Source organism: Culex pipiens, chromosome 2 (genome assembly GCF_016801865.2).
Source record: "Culex pipiens pallens isolate TS chromosome 2, TS_CPP_V2, whole genome shotgun sequence".
Classification (NCBI taxonomy): Eukaryota; Metazoa; Arthropoda; class Insecta; order Diptera; family Culicidae; genus Culex; species Culex pipiens.
This window is the reverse complement of record NC_068938.1, coordinates 18,398,176-18,416,750: the sequence shown is the minus strand read 5'-3', so window position 1 is coordinate 18,416,750 and position 18,575 is coordinate 18,398,176. Positions and strand designations below refer to the sequence as shown.

Below are 18,575 nucleotides of genomic sequence, written 5' to 3'. Positions count from 1 at the left end.
CACACTAATAGTAGTTTATGCAACAAGTTGCAAAAAGAAGATTTTTTCAGCACGTGTCGTACATTTATCCAACGAGGTTCACCGAGTTGGATAAATACGACAAGTGCTGAAAAAATCAAGGTTTGCAACGAGTTCCATACAACATTTTTTGCATTTCTGAAAAACACCCATTGAGTGAAATGATAAGTCGAATGTTCATGTATTTTGTCAATAAATCGTTCAAATAAAAAAAAATTGAAAAGTATTACTTTTCAAAACTAGTGCTGAAAAGTTCAACTTTTCAGCATCCATTTCAGTGCTGAAAAGTAGATCTTTTCAGCATTTGTTTTGAAATGTGTTTCTATTCGATTCTGTTATTTTTAGTAGATAAAAGTAGGCTGTTTCGTCACGATAATATAAAAATGTTTGTTTTTCGTTTTTTTTTTCTTTTTTTTGTAGTTTTTTTTAATTCTTAAACTTTTGGGCTACCAGCAAAATCCACAATAATTTACAGAAGAAACTGTTGTTTTAAATAGACTAATATTTTACATAATTTCTGCGCCTTCAACGCTTCTGGAGTTTTTTTTATAAGGTCCAATAAACCAAATTTTCACTTTTTGCTTTTTGGGTGATTTTCAATACCCCTGATTTAAGGCGGTTTTAAAAACATCCACGCAGAAAAATAAGGCATACACTCAACCCCCGGTGGTTGGTCACTTTTTCGTTTGACACTTTTTTAGTTTGTACCCCGTTGGTTGGTCAAAGTCAAACTAAAAAGGGACGAATTGTCACTTTTTCACGGCGCTCACGCACATTATCAAACCAAACGTTTGGTAGTGTGTATGAACTCCGTGTAAAAGGGGTGTCAAACTAAAAAGTGACCTCGTTCGTTTGACAACAGTTGGTGTCAAACTATCGGGGTTTGAGTTTATTTGAATCAACAAAACGTTTTGTTGATTTGAAAATCAAGATTTTTGTTGAATCAACGCTAAACGTCAAAGCAACTTTTTCAAAACAACAAAAGATTTTTGTGGAATTAAGAAAATCAAGGTTTGTTTCAACGCAAAATCGGCGTTGATTATATTCAACAAAAATTTTGTTGAATCAAACCTCGTACAGGCTGATTCTACAAAATGTTGTTCTGCGTGTCCAAAAAGCAAAAACTGGAAATTTGGTTAATTGGGTACTAAAGCCCTATGTCAATTTTTATGTACAACGGTAAAAACACGATTAAAAACCATTTCTGATCACTTTTTTTCATTTTAATGCAAAATTTTGTTTTGGCAAGACAACATTTTTTCGATGGATCAACTATGGTCTCCTTGGAACGAACTGTCAAGTAGGAGCTTTTCTGTCAAGAAGGACCGCGAGGTTAATTTTTTAAATTGATTTAAAAATCCATTTTAAACTCTTTGTGGTCGTACAAAGGGTCATTGTACTCAGAATAATAAGCTTTATCGCTGTAAACTATAATATCAGCAATCTAAGCTTCATTTTAGGACCCAATTGGACCTTTTTTAAAAAAAACGTTACTTAATCCACCTTTAGGTGGTTGGTGCCTTCCTCTCATTTATAGAGTGATTACAATCCCCTAAAGTGTCGACATGGTTTATGGATCTCCCCTAACGTGATCGCAGCACCTAAGAGGTCCTAATAAAAATAAGTGACGAGTATAAAAAATTGACTTGCTACAGACTTTTTGTCAAGATTATACAGACACCGCCTTTCAGGAAAACGGAATCCCTCTACAAGGCTTTTTTCGTGGCGATCAGACGGGACCATTTAAGGTTATGTAAATTCAGACCATTTTTAAAAATGCTTATAATTTTAGATAGGTAAGTCAGATCTTGATAATTCTTAATCCACAAGAAACGTCTTCTCATTTGCTTTCTAAAAATATATAACATGTGAGGGTTTCATGAAAAAACCACCCTTTTTACCATAATTTTAATTTAATATGAAACAGTTTTTTTGACATAACTTTTTAAATACATGATAAAACCGCATGAATTTAAATAACAACTTAGGGAATGTTAAGACGGATCGATTAAAACCATTCCGGCCAAAATCGGTTGAGCCTGTGACAAGATATTCCAGTGACATGGATTTGGTACACATGTCTACATACAGCCAAACACACAGACATTTGCTCAGCTGGTGATTCTGAGTCGATATGTACAAATGAAGGTAGGTCTAGGAGTTCTAACTAAAAAGTTCGATTTTCGAGTGATTTTATAGCCTTTCCTCAGTAAAGTGAGGAAGGCAAAAACCAGGGGGGCGACATCTATATCTCACTACAGGCAGCTCACCCGTAGCCAACACCAGCTGTCAACTTCGGCACCAGAACAAAAGGGAAATGTCAACTTCGGCTCCAGCACAAAAGAACAGCTGTTCGTTACGGAATCAAAACAAAGCAACTGCGCACTGTAAAAAAAGTACAAAAACTGCAGACATAAAATGGAAACAAAGGAATAATTGTTTTTATGTAAAAATTTACCGCAATGTTAGTTTAAACGTTAGTGAATGTTTTTGAGGTGATTTTTATCAATTTATTTGCACAACCCGAGCATGGGTAAATAACAAGGGAAATGCGTAATAATACCTTTCTCTGATATCAATACCAAATTTTGGTATTCCTGGACCCTTTAAAATTTGTCTTAAGGATTATGCAAGAGCAAAATGTGGTATCATACCAATTTAAGGTATTGTGTTGATATTGCAAAATTGCAGCATTTGTCAATGATCGAACACCACATTTTGTTATTCTTTTGGTATTACAGTATTTTATCAAATTCCTCTGCAACTATGGGAAAATTTTGACCAATTTTGACAAAATAATTAATTTTGCGCTATAATGATGTCTCAAAGCGAATGCTTTCATTCAAAACCGGAAATTTCAAACTTTATTTTAAACATTTTTGATATACCCCCTACAGAAATGACTTGAAATTGTGGAAAATTTTCTAATTCAGGATGGCACATTTTGGTATTATTTGAATATTGAAAGGTTTCATCAATTTTCTCTGAAACTATGGAAAATTTGTTAAAAAAATTTTACGAGTTAATTAATTTTGCGCTAAAATGACTTGAAACCCAAAAATGTTAAAGATGATTTTAAAAATTAGTGTCATATACCCACTAATATTTTTTTCAAAAACGTTGAAATATCTCTAAGTCGGGATAACCAAATACTTTGAAAAACGAGTCAATCGACAGATTAATGAATTTTGGTGAATTTCAATTCAGTTTCATTTTAATAATACTTATTTTTCAATCTTGTTATTTTTCAGAAGCTTCAAGAACTTCAAGCACAGGCCGTTCATCAATGACAAACGCATTCGGTGTGGTGAAGAATATCACTAATAACAACATGGAATCATCAGGTTAGTAGATTTGGCTGTTGCATATGAATCATTTCCGTTTTTTCACTAACTGCAACTGCTGCACTAAAATGGTATGAAAATACCAAATTTTGGTATTACTTGTTCAAATACCAGCGACCATAATGTGCTCTTGGTTGCCCAGTAATAGATGGTAAAATACCATGAAATCATACCAAAATCATGTATGTGAAAGACCACAGAAATACCAAAATATGATTTTCCAAGGACGCGGGAATACCTAAAAATAAAACCATGGCAATACCAAGTTTTGGTATTCAAGCAATGTTCAAAAGCCCAGAAGACCTCAACTTGGTATTGAAATGGTTTTATTTTGAGGTATTATTTTACCCTTGGAATAACATGGTTTGGTATTGTTGTGCCCTTACACATACAAGATTTTGGTATGATTTCATGGTATTTTACCATCTATTACTGGGCAACCAAGGGCACATTTTGGTCGCTGTTATTTGCCCAAGTAATACCAAAATTTGGTATTCCCGTGTTATTTACCCCTGCTCGGGAATAAACTACTAAAGTAGGGATTATTAAGCATCGGGCCGATGACCTCATTTAAAGTTGTATTTTTATCACATGAAACGTTTAACTTAACTACTGTGTAAACTGTGACTTTTACAACAGTAATTCTTATAACAAAATTGAATTATTAATTAAAGAAAAATTTTGTTTTCACTGTGCGCAGTTTGCGCGCGTTATCAATCTCAATCACCCAAGATGGCGGCCTTTAGCATCCCCCTGGCAAAAACCCCTAGACTTGAAAAACACAGCGCCGTTGAAGCGAACCCTACCTTTTAACATTTTCATTTGAAACGTCAATTTTAGATCACTTTGGGTTTGCTCGGTTTGACGCGAAACGTTTCCAAAGGGCACAAAGTTGTTTGTTTTGAAATCGTTTCGCGACCGTCCGCGCATCGATCGACATTTTTCTCCATGGAAAATTGGAAAATTACGCAGCTTCAAAAATGAATAAAGGAAAAATTACGTTCGGAAAAATCCAGCTAAAAAGTGCAGCACCTGCCACCGCAACTAGCGCCCCAGATGCCTCGGGTAAGTGTTTGTTTGCGGCCTTCGTGAAATCCTTACAGAAAAATCAATAACTTCCTCCTCCTCAGCATCCGGCTTCGGCTCGTTTGGCCGCATCGAACCACCGCCGGAACCTGGCCCATCCAGCAGCAAGCCATCCTCTTCCGCGGATGTGGATAAAATCGCTTCGGATCTGGAAAACAGCCGCATGCAGGAACTGATGGGCATTTCGGGATTTGGCCGCAAGGCCCAACAGTTCGACATCAACGAGATGATCCAGGCCGCGCGGAAGAATGCCCCGCGGGCCGAGGTGGACACGGCCGCCATTCAGAAGGAGGAGTCTGAGGATGAGGAGGAGGATGATGAGGTTATTGGGCCGATGCCGGGGGTGGTGGCCGCTGGCGCGGCCACGGTGGTGACAACGGTTGGGAGGAAGAAGGAAAGGGGGAGTGACGAGGAGGAGGACTCTGATGAGGATGATGATGACGATGATTTCGATGAGGACGCGCCGATTAATAAGATTCCAAACTCGCACGAGGTGGAGATGCGGCACGGGTCGAAGGCGGTCATTTCGTTGGCGGCGGATCCTTCTGGAGTTCGGTTGGCAACCGGGTCGGTGGATTACAATTTGAACTTTTGGGACTTTTCCGGGATGGACAAGTCGATGAAGAGCTTCCGGAGTTTGCAGCCGTGCGAGAACCATCCGATTCGGGATTTGCACTATTCCGGGACGGGGGACATGATTTTGGTCATTTCTGGGAGTTCGCAGGCGAAGGTGCTGGACCGGGATGGGTTCGAGAAGATGGAGTGCGTGAAGGGAGATCAGTACATTACGGATATGACGAGGACGAAGGGACACGTGGCTGGGTTGACCGGCGGCAGTTGGAACTACATCAAGAAGGAGGAGTTCTTGACTAGCGCGATGGACTCGACGCTGAGGACGTGGGTATTTGCGAGGTCAAAGGAACAGAAGAACGTGATTAAGACGCGAGCCCAAGGCGGGTTGAAGACAGTTCCGACGACCTGCGCTTATAACCGGGATGCCACGCTGATTGCAGCGGGTTGTAGTGACGGTTCCATCCAGACTTGGGACACGCGCAGGATGTTCGTCAATACGACGCATTGTGTCCGTGACGCCCACGCCAAGGGAAGTGACATTTCATCGGTTCTGTTCTCGTATGCAGGACAGATGTTGGCCACGCGAAGCACCGACGAAACGCTTAAACTCTGGGATCTCCGAGCGTTCAAGAAGCCTCTGCACGTGTTTGAAAACCTCTTCTCCCGGTACGACACAACCGACTGCTGCTTCAGCCCGGACGACACCATGATCCTGACCGGGGAGTCCCTCCCGAAGGGACAGAAGCAAGCCAATCTCTACTTCTTCGACACGAAAACCTTCGGAACAGTCACCACGATTCCAATCACCGATTCCCACCTGGTCCGCGTCCACTGGCACCCCAAACTGAACCAGGTCTTCGTCGGTTGCGGCAACGGAATCATCCGCGGCCTGTACGACGAGAAGCGATCGATGCGCGGCGCCAAACTGTGCGTCGTCCGAACGTACCGCAAAAAGAAGGACGTCCAAATGGTGGGCAGCACGCAGGTCATCACGCCGCACGCCCTCCCGATGTTCCGCCAGGAAAAGTCCCGCTCGCATCGGAAGAAGCTCGAAAAGGACCGCATGGATCCGGTGAAATCGAAGCGACCGGATCTCCCGATCACCAGCGGTCAGGGTGGTCGAGTGGCCAGTTCCGGCGGAACTCTTTCCTCGTACGTCATCCGGAATCTGGGCTTGAGCAAGCGCGTCGAAGACGACCAGGATCCGCGCGAGGCGATTCTCAAGTACGCGAAGGAAGCGGCCGAAAATCCGTACTGGATCTCGCCGGCGTACACGAAGACGCAGCCGAAGCCGATTTTCAACGCGGAAGACGAGCCGGACAGTAAGAAGCCGAAGACGGAGTAAAATTAGGATTTGAGGAGTTTCTGACCTCAAGTTTCCTAGTGTGAAAAAGTTGAATATTTCCACATTTAGTTTTCGTTTATCAGTCGAAAATCTTGTTAATTTTAAATAAAATCATTGCTAGAATAGTTACAATAAATGTCGGTCACCCTAATCCAAAATCTGATTTCATAAATATTTGCTTTTCGAATTTTGTCGATCAGTGATAGAAATTTATCGACCGATAATATCGACTGACTTGATCTCTTAATAAAACAATTCGATTTCTCAAATTAACCAAACAAATTACACTCATACAAATGTTCTCCAAATCCGTCCTCTTTATTCCCTCTCTCCCTAAAATATCGCATCCTGCAGCCGGAAGCAGTCGCTCGCAATCTTCCACTTGTCCCCCTGGGCCGTAATCATAAACGTCTGCTGGAACGGCTTCGTCGGATTGTCCTGGAAGCGCACCGTCCCCGACACCTGAATGATAAACGTCAGCTGCGACGAAACGGCATCGTCGATGATCGGTTGCGCGTCCAGTGTGTTCATTACGTGCTCGGACCGGGGCAGCTCCTGGAAGTACTTCTGGATGTTGTCCTTCCCGTTCGCGCCGTTCCCATTCCACACCAGCAGCCCGTTGTCCATGTACAGCTTGGACATTTGGTGGCGCTTCTTGTCCACGCTGTCGTAGTACAGTTTGGTGAACTCCTCTGCCGTGCGGCAAGCGGTGTCGATCTTGGTGCGGAGTTCCTGCCGGAAAAGGAACCGGAATTTTATAACCTCATTCCATTGTTTTCGTGTCTTCGGTGAATTTCAACTTACCGAGTCAATTACGGTGGACATTTTGATATTTTTCAGTTATTTGACCTCCTAGACAAATAACTCTACGAAATTTACTATTTCTTTGTTAAAATCAGCGTTTTTTCTGCCGTTTTTATTCTTAAATCAAATTAAAATTCGGACGACGCCGCTTGATTTCGTTTTGTTGTTTGCTCGAGTGTTGACAGCTGTCATTTTCCTCACCTGTTTGCCCCTCAGAAACAGATTCCTTTTCAAAGCGATCTAAAAACAGTAGAGTCACAAGAAATGGGGACACCTGCCTGGATGCCAAGGCTGTATATGTTAGTCAGAGATAGCGATTTTGACAACCGCACTACTACACACTCAATCGCGAGTACCTTAGGTAGAAAGCCATGCCTGGATGCGGCCAGTGCGACATCTATGTTTGAAGTTGCAAACAATTTGTTTGACAAATTTACAGAGCGGGTTCGTTAATTCGAATCTCGCTATTTCAAACGTATTGAAACTTAAAAGCGAAGACGTTAAAACCAGTTGTCAAACTGATGTTGACATTTAAACACATTTTTTAGAAAATTTTCAAACACGTGGTTTCAAGCTTTCGACAGTTGAACATTTTAATGAGATGATTGTTTTTTTGATCAAGTTTAAAATGCATTTTTCTGCATTTATCATCAATTGGGTACTAAAGCCCTATGTAAATTTTTATGTACAACGGTAAAAAAACACGATTCAAAACCATTTCTGATCACTTTTTTTTTTTTTCATTTTAATGCAAATACAAAAATTGACAAGACAACATTTTTTCGATGGATCAGCTATGGTCCCCTTGGAACGAGCTGTCAAGTAGAAGCTTTTCTGTCAAGAAGGACCGCGAGGTTAATTTTTCAAAATTGATTTAAAAATCCATTTTAAACTCTTTGTGGTCGTACAAAGTGTCATTGTACTCAGAAAAATAAGCTTTATCGCTGTAAACAATAATATCAGCCATCTAAGCTTCATTTTAGGACCCAATTGAATAAAAAAAACTGTATTAATCATCAATTTCAGCATTTTTGAGCTTGCTTTAGCAAAGAACAAAGCTTAGAAGAAACACGGTTATAAAAATATGTGCATTTTTTTCGTAATAATTCCAAAATTCAATATGTGTAAATTAATATATTAAAAACACAAGTTTAAAATCCAGACATAAATAAAATAAATCAAAAAATTAATATTTACAAAAGCTATTCAATCTTGAAATCATAATTTAAAAAAAATTATACAACTTTTCAATTTGAAAATTTCTAAATATTTGAATCCTTCACACATAGATTTTTATGCTGAACTTCGCCAGAATTCTGCCGAAATCAGAAGAATGAACTGTTAAGGCTCTGGAAGGCATCATCCCCAATCGGCCATGTTTGTTTTAGAAAAACATTCAAATCTTGATTCAGAATGTTTCAATCAACAATGAATTTCTTTGTGTTGTTTGTAGAAGCATTTTACATATAGTGATTAGTTTTTCATTTCAATTTAATATTTCGGGACCCTGAATTCAAAACCAAAGTCATTGCCCCAAAAGTAAAGGACACCATCTACCACCTTAACTTGCCGAAATTACGCATTTTTCTGCCCAAAAAATCAGCTGTTCTGTTTTTTGAAAATAAATTTGATTAGAAACTTAAACCTTCAGGACGTCAGATAACGGAATAAAATATTAAATACCTTTAATTTGAATTTTAAATTTATGATTTTTTTTAATTTTGGTTCCTCAAATATATGAATTTTTAATTTTGTGAAGATTATAATTTTTGGTGTTTAAATTTTTTTTTTGCATTAAAAAAATAGAAATTTTAAAAATAAAAATAATTACAAATTCAAAAAATCTTAAAAATAAATAAATTTAGAACACCATCAATTAAAAATTATCATTCAGAATTGCAATTCTACAAAACAATTTGTCTTCAATTTAAAGTTCAAATATTAAAAAAGGCAAAACAAATTATCTGACTATCTGATTTTTTTTTGCGTTTTTTTTATTTTAGAACTTTGAATTGAAGACAATTTTTTTGTTGGATTGCAATTCTGAATTGGGTACTAAAGCCCTATGTCAATTTTTATGTACAACGTTAAAAAACACGATTAAAAACCATTTCTGACCACTTTTTTTCATTTTAATGCAAATTTTTTTTTGACAAGACAACATTTTTTCGATGGATTAACTATGGTCCCCTTGGAACGAGCTGTCAAGTAGGAGCTTTTCTGTCAAGAAGGACCGCGAGGTTAATTTTTCAAAATTGATTTTAAACTCTTTGTGGTCGTACAAAGGGTCATTGTACTCAGAAAAATAAGCTTTATCGCTGTAAACAATAATATCAGCAATCTAAGCTTCATTTTAGGACCCAATTATTTTTTTGAATTGATGGTGTTCTAAATTTATTTGTTTTTTAGATTTTTAGAATTTGTAATTATTTTTTTGAATTTCAGATTTCTAAAATTCTATTTTTTTGAATTTTCAGTAAGGCCGATAAAAATATTTTTCAAAGTTTTTTTTTGCAAAAACCTTTAAAAAATATAAAAAATAAAAAGCCCTAATCTAAACATTTGAAGAAAAAAAGGGTTTTAAAATGCATTTTACAATAGTTCAAGTATGTTTTGCGTTTTTCTCAGTCTGCTGTTTTAGCATATGGAACATTTATGTGAACATGGGCAGTTTAGTTGTTTTGTAATCATTAGTTTTCAAAAAACGTAAGATTTGAAAAAAACTTTTTGCGGTACTGTACATCGATTTTTTATAACTCAAAAGTTTTTTTTAACTAACCCAAACATGTTAAAAATGGTTCTAAACGCAAGAGAATGAATTTTAAATTGATTTCAGCTGATTGCACTTGAATTTCCATTGATTTCCTGATTTATCGGGCCGATTTGGGGGAAGTGGTGGGAACCTTTCAAAATATTTGTACGAGGCTTATTATAATTTTCAAAGTTTTAAATTTTTTCCTTGAATTTTTTAATTACAAAACTTTGGAATTTTTCTTCAATATATAAATTTGTTTCACCTAAGCAAAAAAAAAAAAAAAATGCAAAATCTTTTTATTTAATTTCGGCATTTCTATATTCAGTGTTTTGGGATTTGACCTTTAGTTTAAACGTTTGTTATGTTCAGTTTCATTCAAATAGGCAGAAACAAATTATTCAAAAATAAATAATAAAAATTAAAACCACAAGCTATGGTTTAAACATTTGAATGATTAAAAGTAATGTAAAACGCGCAACTCATTTCAAACAATGTATCTCTAAAATTAGTTATAAAAATGAATTAAATAATAAAAAATAATCATAAAACAACAGTTAAAGATAACCTACACAAACAAGTTCTATATTTCATTCGTTTAACCAGAACTACGAAAATACTAAATTTTTTAAATCAGTTTTTTAATAACCACGTGCTTCAACCGCTTCACCACTTTGATGGATTGATAACGACAGTGTCCACATGCTTCCACGAAGTTTTCACAATGTTGTATGCAAATCAGCTCAGCAGGGTCCTGCATTCCCGGTATGGACATTAGTGTCCCAACCCACCTTCCTGTTCCCCGTAACTCTGGATGCGTGCTCCGACGACATTGCACCAGTCGTGCCACGAAATGCATTTTTAAGTTTGATGACTATTTTTTCCTGCCGCTCAAGGTTACTCCAAGTATAGTTACTAAACTAACAGGAAGTTTTGGCGCACTTAACGCTCAAAATGCATGTTTACTAACATTTTCTATTTTGCGAACCAAGCCAAGTGCATCGGATTTCCTTCGAAAGATCACGAACGATGACATCAGAGAGAAAGGCTGGTGGCCAAATTCTAGAAAAGTAAGCAAACCGGACAAGGTCAATGTCGAAATTGCGCCGGAGAACGCATTTTGCAGACCACTATTCAACAAGTTTAAGTCGCATTCTTCGTAATAAGTTGAGGGGGTTGGATGTTATACGATGGTGAGGTCTACATTTCCATTTCCATCAGTGGCAGCCAATGGAAAATCACGTGAAAACGGTGCAAAAAACACGGAAACACAGACAAATAGACATGAAACCATGAAACATATTACTCAAATGTTGGATCCAAACAGCGCCATCTGTCGGCCAGGTGCGATAACAGACATCAAACGATCTCAACGCCATCACTGACAGTTGCGGCTCGTTGCAAAAATACAATTCAACAAATTTCGTTTTGAAATGACCGTTATTTTAGGAAATTTAAGAAAGAGTTTCACGTCTGTTTGACTCTAACTTCTCAAATCAGCTGCTTCTGACCGTTTGAGTTGGCATAAAATGGCAAGCCGGTTTCATTTTTTTTGCAAAACCATTTTCACAAGGCTATTCCTTTAAAGACCGCGTTTTCTGCGAGGGTCAGGCCAGCTTGGTGCGAATGTAGGCCAGTGCTGAAACTGGACAAGTCGGCTGACTAAATGGCCGATTTCCAGGTTGGGGGAGGCGAATTCTATTAATAATTTCACTTTTCAGACTCGGACAGACTGACCAAGGCGTCCGAGTTTCACGGACCGTTGGCCAGTATTTACAGCAGGTCTTGTGGCGGGGTTTAATTTTATCCTGGCAATAACAATAGCACGGGGGGTGCAAGGTGCAACGGGAGGGCAGGGAAAATTTTGTTGAAATAAGGAAAATTCTTGTTCGTGACTTTGGCTTGGCTTGAAATGGTCCGGGTTTGGCTCGTGCTGGGGATTAGGCGTGAGATAGAAGGGTTTTGGGGAAAATTTGATGTTTTGAATTGGAATGAAGGTCATTTGGTAGATTCATAGACAAATAGATGTAAATCTCATGTTAAAGTCAATCCTGTCGTGGCTAATATAAATTCACCACAGCTTATTTGACAGTTACTTCAAACTGTGGTGAATTCACATTGGCTTCGGATGAGGTTCGGATCATTAAAATAGCCCGTTATTAGTAAGAATATGCATTTTTGTAACTTTTATTTAATTCAGTAAACCAAATGAAAAATGTATCAAACAACTAGAAGAACTCATCACAACCTTTAATAACATTCGGACAGAACTCATGGGCAAGCTTCACGTAAGCGGTCGTCCCGTCCACCTTCAACGGAATTCCACCCGTCGCCTTGTTCCACACGTGCACCAGAATATCGTCCCGGACCGCCGTCATCACCGCGTCTGTACGTTCCGGCTCAAAGAACCACTCGTGGCGAGGATAACGAATCCGGTAGAACACATCTGGCGGATGGACGGTCAGTTGACCTCCGCACCGCTCCCGGGACATGCTGGCCACATCGGAGACGTTGCAAAACCGGCGTAGATTTCGGGTGACCAAAAATGGTCCGTTGGCGGCCCAAACCGTGCCGTTGAAGTTTTGCGCGAGGTCGCTGGAATTTTTAAGAGACATTTATTACTCGAATATTAATTTTGAAAACGAGTTATCTACTTGATACAAGCTTCTGCGAAGCGATGTCCATCACCGGTGGCCTGCAGGTTGATGACTCCGTTGGCCACGTAACCATGACCTTCCGAACCGAGGAAGTTTGGTCGCAGCAGATCAAACGATTTCAGCAAGACTACGTCCGTGTCCAGATAGGTTCCGCCGTATTTGTAGAGCACCAACAGCCGCAGAACATCGGACGTGTGTTCCACGGGGTAGCTCGACTTCTGCAAGGCGTGCCTCGCGAACAAGTCTTCTAGTGGAGTTCCCAAGGCAAAAGTCTCCAAATCTACGGTTCTCAAGTGGATGTTTCCATAACGAAGAAGTGGACTGATGAACTCGTTGTTCAAAGCGTTGAACCACGTGGCGGTCACAAAAAGTGGGAAAATGCTCCAATCCGGGTTGGTTCGAGCAGCGGATTCGATGGAGCAGGCCTGCCTGGCGGTCAATTTGATCTCTCCTCGGGGTGACAGGGTGGACACGATGAAGAAGATGTTCTTGCCGGAACTGAATTCGGACTCGTTGTGCTGCACGTTTGATAGATGTACAATGTTCGGATCAGCAAATTTTTGGATGTTGAGATACGTAAAGTATAACATTATGAATACTATAAAAACAGTGATTACTACCGGATGTTTGCCGTTTAGTTTAGAAATTGCCATTTTGACAGTTGTTTGTTGTAGTTTGAACGAAATTTCTTAACGACAATTACAACGCCTACTTGTTGATAACAATTAAAACAAAAGATAATGACCAAAACGACCAAAACGACCAAAATGACCACAATGACCAAAATGACCATAATGATCATAATGACCAAAATGATCAAAATTACCAAAATGATCAAAATGACCAAAATGACCAAAATGATCAAAATTACCAAAATTACCAAAATTACCAAAATTACCAAAATTACCAAAATTACCAAAATTACCAAAATTACCAAAATTACCAAAATTACCAAAATTACCAAAATTACCAAAATTACAAAAATTACCAAAATTACCATAATTACCAAAAGTACCCAAATTACGAAAATTACCAAAATTACCAAAATTACCAAAATTACCAAAATTACCAAAAATACCAAAATGAACAAAAAGACCAAAATGACCAAAATGACCAGAATGACCAAAATGATCAAAATGACCAAAATGACCAAAATGCCCAAAATGCCCAAAATGCCCAAAATGACCAAAATGTTCAAAATGTTCAAAATGTTCAAAATGATCAAAATGACCATAATGACCAAAATGACTAAAATGATCAAAATGACCAAAATGACCAAAATGACCAAAATGACCAGAATGACCAAAAGTTCAAAATGACCAAAATGATCAAAATGACCAAAATGACCAGAATGACCAAAATGTTCAAAATGTTCAAAATGATCAAAATGACCAAAATGATCAAAATGACCAAAATGCCCAAAATGCCCAAAATGTTAAAAATGATCAAAATGACCATAATGACCAATATGACTAAAATGATCAAAATGACCAAAATGACCAAAATGACCAAAATGACAAGAATGACCAAAAGTTCAAAATGACCAAAATGATCAAAATGACCAAAATGACCAGAATGACCAAAATGATCAAAATGTTCAAAATGATCAAAATGACCAAAATGATCAAAATGACCAAAATGACCAAAATGACCAAAATGACCAAAATGACCAAAATGATCAAAAGGACCAAAATTACCAAAATTACCAAAATGACCAAAATTACCAAAATTACCAAAATTACCAAAATTACCAATATGACCAAAATGACCAGAATGACCAAAATGACCAAAATTACCAAAATTACCAAAATTACCAAAATTACCAAAATTACCAAAATTACCAAAATTACCAAAATTACCAAAATTACCAAAATTACCAAAATTACCAAAATTACCAAAATTACCAAAATTACCAAAATTACCAAAATTACCAAAATTACCAAAATTACCAAAATTACCAATATGACCAAAATGACCACAATGACCAAAATGATCAAAATGACCAAAATGACCAAAATGACCAAAATGCCCAAAATGCCCAAAATGCCCAAAATGACCAAAATGTTCAAAATGTTCAAAATGATCAAAATGACCATAATGACCAAAATGACTAAAATGATCAAAATGACCAAAATGACCAAAATGACCAAAATGACCAAAATGACCAAAATGACCAAAAAGACCAGAATGACCAAAATGACCAAAATGACCAAAATGACCAGAATGACCAAAATGACCAAAATGACCAAAATGATCAAAATGACCAAAATGACCAAAATGACCAAAATGACCAAAATGACCAAAATGACCAAAACAACCAAAATGACGAAAATGACCAAAATGACCAAAATGACCAAAATGACCAAAATGACCAAAATGACCAAAATGACCAAAATGACCAAAATGACCAAAATGACCAAAATGACCAAAATGACCAAAATGACCAAAATGACCAAAATGACCAAAGTGACCAAAATGACCAAAATGACCAAAATGACCAAAATGACCAAAATGACCAAAGTGACCAAAATGACCAAAATGACCAAAATGACCAAAATGACCAAAATGACCAAAATGACCAAAATGACCAAAATGACCAAAATGACCAAAATGACCAAAATGACCAAAATGACCAAAATGACCAAAGTGACCAAAATGACCAAAATGACAAACTTTTTAGTTTTTTGTTTTTAGTTTTTGGTTTTTAGTTTTTAGTTTTTAGTTTTTAGTTTTTAGTTTTTAGTTTTTAGTTTTTAGTTTTTAGTTTTTAGTTTTTAGTTTTTAGTTTTTAGTTTTTAGTTTTTAGTTTTTAGTTTTTAGTTTTTAGTTTTTAGTTTTTAGTTTTTAGTTTTTTAGTTTTTAGTTTTTAGTTTTTAGTTTTTAGTTTTTAGTTTTTAGTTTTTAGTTTTTAGTTTTTAGTTTTTAGTTTTTAGTTTTTAGTTTTTAGTTTTTAGTTTTTAGTTTTTAGTTTTTAGTTTTTAGTTTTTAGTTTTTAGTTTTTAGTTTTTAGTTTTTAGTTTTTAGTTTTTAGTTTTTAGTTTTTAGTTTTTAGTTTTTAGTTTTTAGTTTTTAGTTTTTAGTTTTTAGTTTTTAGTTTTTAGTTTTTAGTTTTTAGTTTTTAGTTTTTAGTTTTTAGTTTTTAGTTTTTAGTTTTTAGTTTTTAGTTTTTAGTTTTTAGTTTTTAGTTTTTAGTTTTTAGTTTTTAGTTTTTAGTTTTTAGTTTTTAGTTTTTAGTTTTTAGTTTTTAGTTTTTAGTTTTTAGTTTTTAGTTTTTAGTTTTTAGTTTTTAGTTTTTAGTTTTTAGTTTTTAGTTTTTAGTTTTTAGTTTTTAGTTTTTAGTTTTTAGTTTTTAGTTTTTAGTTTTTAGTTTTTAGTTTTTAGTTTTTAGTTTTTAGTTTTTAGTTTTTAGTTTTTAGTTTTTAGTTTTTAGTTTTTAGTTTTTAGTTTTTAGTTTTTAGTTTTTAGTTTTTAGTTTTTAGTTTTTAGTTTTTAGTTTTTAGTTTTTAGTTTTTAGTTTTTAGTTTTTAGTTTTTAGTTTTTAGTTTTTAGTTTTTAGTTTTTAGTTTTTAGTTTTTAGTTTTTAGTTTTTAGTTTTTAGTTTTTAGTTTTTAGTTTTTAGTTTTTAGTTTTTAGTTTTTAGTTTTTAGTTTTTAGTTTTTAGTTTTTAGTTTTTAGTTTTTAGTTTTTAGTTTTTAGTTTTTAGTTTTTAGTTTTTAGTTTTTAGTTTTTAGTTTTTAGTTTTTAGTTTTTAGTTTTTAGTTTTTAGTTTTTAGTTTTTAGTTTTTAGTTTTTAGTTTTTAGTTTTTAGTTTTTAGTTTTTAGTTTTTAGTTTTTAGTTTTTAGTTTTTAGTTTTTAGTTTTTAGTTTTTAGTTTTTAGTTTTTAGTTTTTAGTTTTTAGTTTTTAGTTTTTAGTTTTTAGTTTTTAGTTTTTAGTTTTTAGTTTTTAGTTTTTAGTTTTTAGTTTTTAGTTTTTAGTTTTTAGTTTTGTGTTTTATTTTCTCTGCTCACAATATTTGCAAATTTGATTCTCACAAAATACTAAACAGAACTGCTAATCCAAAGCTTATAAACATGTCACAGAAATATGATTTGCTGTTCCGACCAAACGACCAAACCCCATCGCTCAAGAGCCCCGGATCTGACCTCATTCTGTCTAGTCTGACCGACGTTCCTGCTCCTTGCGCCCACGAGAAAACTTGTCCTCCCCGTTCCGTATCCAAGCCGCCGGAAGTGCGTGTCACTAAATGAAGATTTATGGTGATAAAAACGGTCCCCGCGGGTCAGTCATCTAGACGGTTGGTGACACCCACAGCAGCAGCAGCAGAGCCCAATGGATTTTCATAATTAATCACGAAAAGACAAATTTTGCATATTAAAACCCCCTTCTTCGAAATCAAGGGGGGAGTTTGAGGAACAAGAATTATGTGTTTCCGAGGGGCCACTAAATCAAAGACATGTTGTACTCCTTCCGCGCGAACAAGACCAACAACAACCTTTCGCTGGATGGCGGGTCGTAAAAATTTAATGACATTACAAGGGAAATAATCAGAGGCAAGAATTTTTATTCATGATCGGGGCGCTATAAAAATTTTCTTGTGTTTTGTTACCCTTTTTTTCTTTCTTCGGACACACCACGTGGTTCGTGGGGGGTGGTCACCCTGTCACCGTGGTTGGGGTGAATAGATACCACGCGGTTGATACTGACTTCTATATTTATTCAGGAAAAAGCCTCGGAAATTCTTCCGTGTGACGTCAGTCCGAGAAAGGGTCATAAAAAAGAAAACCCCCTCCCAAAATCATCTGTGCAAATGACCAAATACTATCGTTATTCACGTTGTTTGAACCGCACGCGGTTTTATTCACCCATTTGGGGACATGTAACTCGGGGTCTCCGGGGTTTACGACTGTCGATTTTTACCGTGGCTTGGTCACTTTTTTTTACGGCATTTTCGTATAAATTTGCATGGTATTTAAGTTTATCGCTTCGGCTGTTTTTTGCACCCGATTCCGGGCATGTTCCGTTTAGTTTGATTGTCCGGTTGTCCTTTTTTTGTGTTGTGAACGAAAACTGTGAACCTCTGTGATAAGGAAAATTACAAGAGTTTTCACTGTAGTAGTTCTGTTTGCACCCTGTTGACTTAAAGTTGTGAAATTTCAGTGCTTTTTATAGAGTCTAATAATTCAAAATCCAGCGATCATTTAATTTACGAGCATTTCTCAGTTTAAATAGAAAGAAGAAAAGTCTAATTTCAAGCTTGTTAGTACACCAATGCACTCATTATGACAGCATCCGCGCGCTTCAAACGACATGCGACATGCTTTGCGACATATGTCACGCGGATAACCTAGCAATGGAGGTCGCCCGAGTTTAAAGCGAGTCTTCAGCGAACGGAAATGAACCTGGTGTCGACTTGGCATATGCCGCTGAACGCGATCCACTGATGCGGCTTGAAGTGTATCGTGACGAATGTGGTTTGACGAGAGAAATCAATTTTAGTACAGTTGCGATTTGCGTCGCATTACGGTTGATCCGGTGACCGCAAAGGTGGAGATAATTGTGTCCGAGAAGGTGTAGTTTTTTTCGCAATGGCTTTTGTTTTCAAAAAATGTTTACATGTTTCAAATTAAAAAAAATGTAACAAATTACATTTGGAAAACTGCAAAAAATAAACCACATTTAACATTTCTTTTGTTCCATTGACCAAAAAAGATTTAATTTCATGTTAATTTGTTGTATTAATTCATTTCTAAGTCGATGATGTTACTTTATGTTGCGTCAAAGAGCACATTTAACCTACTATCGACTCGATCGATGAACGCTGACAGAGCACGCCTGTCATGATCGCCATTTCGAAGCGAACGTCATTGAACGCACTCGAAGTTGAAACGAACGAAACCGAACCCAACACTCAAGCAGCAGCCCGAAATCCCGCACGCTCTTTTTCTTTCTTTCATTCTCTCTCTTTCTTTTGCGTGCGGTGCTCCGTGGTGCAAT

The 18,575-nt window shown here is 36.7% G+C and overlaps 3 protein-coding genes across 3 annotated transcripts; 1 reads left to right on the top strand and 2 right to left on the bottom strand.

Moving 5' to 3' along the window:
* The first annotated feature begins 4,252 nt into the window (after window positions 1-4,252).
* LOC120429788 (gastrulation defective protein 1 homolog) lies at window positions 4,253-6,539 on the top strand. Its single transcript, XM_039594848.2, has 2 exons — window positions 4,253-4,427; window positions 4,493-6,539. The coding sequence occupies exons 1-2, from the start codon at window positions 4,343-4,345 to the stop codon at window positions 6,364-6,366; spliced, it is 1,959 nt and encodes a 652-aa protein (XP_039450782.1). The 5' UTR covers window positions 4,253-4,342; the 3' UTR covers window positions 6,367-6,539.
* A 123-nt stretch (window positions 6,540-6,662) lies between these two features.
* LOC120429789 (NTF2-related export protein) lies at window positions 6,663-7,353 on the bottom strand. The gene is made up of 2 exons (XM_039594849.2): window positions 7,171-7,353; window positions 6,663-7,098 (listed from the first exon to the last, which is right to left on the bottom strand). Exons 1-2 carry the CDS (start codon window positions 7,189-7,191, stop codon window positions 6,700-6,702), a joined length of 420 nt encoding a protein of 139 aa, XP_039450783.1. The 5' UTR covers window positions 7,192-7,353; the 3' UTR covers window positions 6,663-6,699.
* Window positions 7,354-12,093: 4,740 nt separating this feature from the next.
* LOC120429786 (lactosylceramide 4-alpha-galactosyltransferase-like) lies at window positions 12,094-13,169 on the bottom strand. The gene is made up of 2 exons (XM_039594846.2): window positions 12,577-13,169; window positions 12,094-12,517 (listed from the first exon to the last, which is right to left on the bottom strand). The coding sequence occupies exons 1-2, from the start codon at window positions 13,167-13,169 to the stop codon at window positions 12,151-12,153; spliced, it is 960 nt and encodes a 319-aa protein (XP_039450780.1). The 3' UTR covers window positions 12,094-12,150.
* Window positions 13,170-18,575: the final 5,406 nt, after the last annotated feature.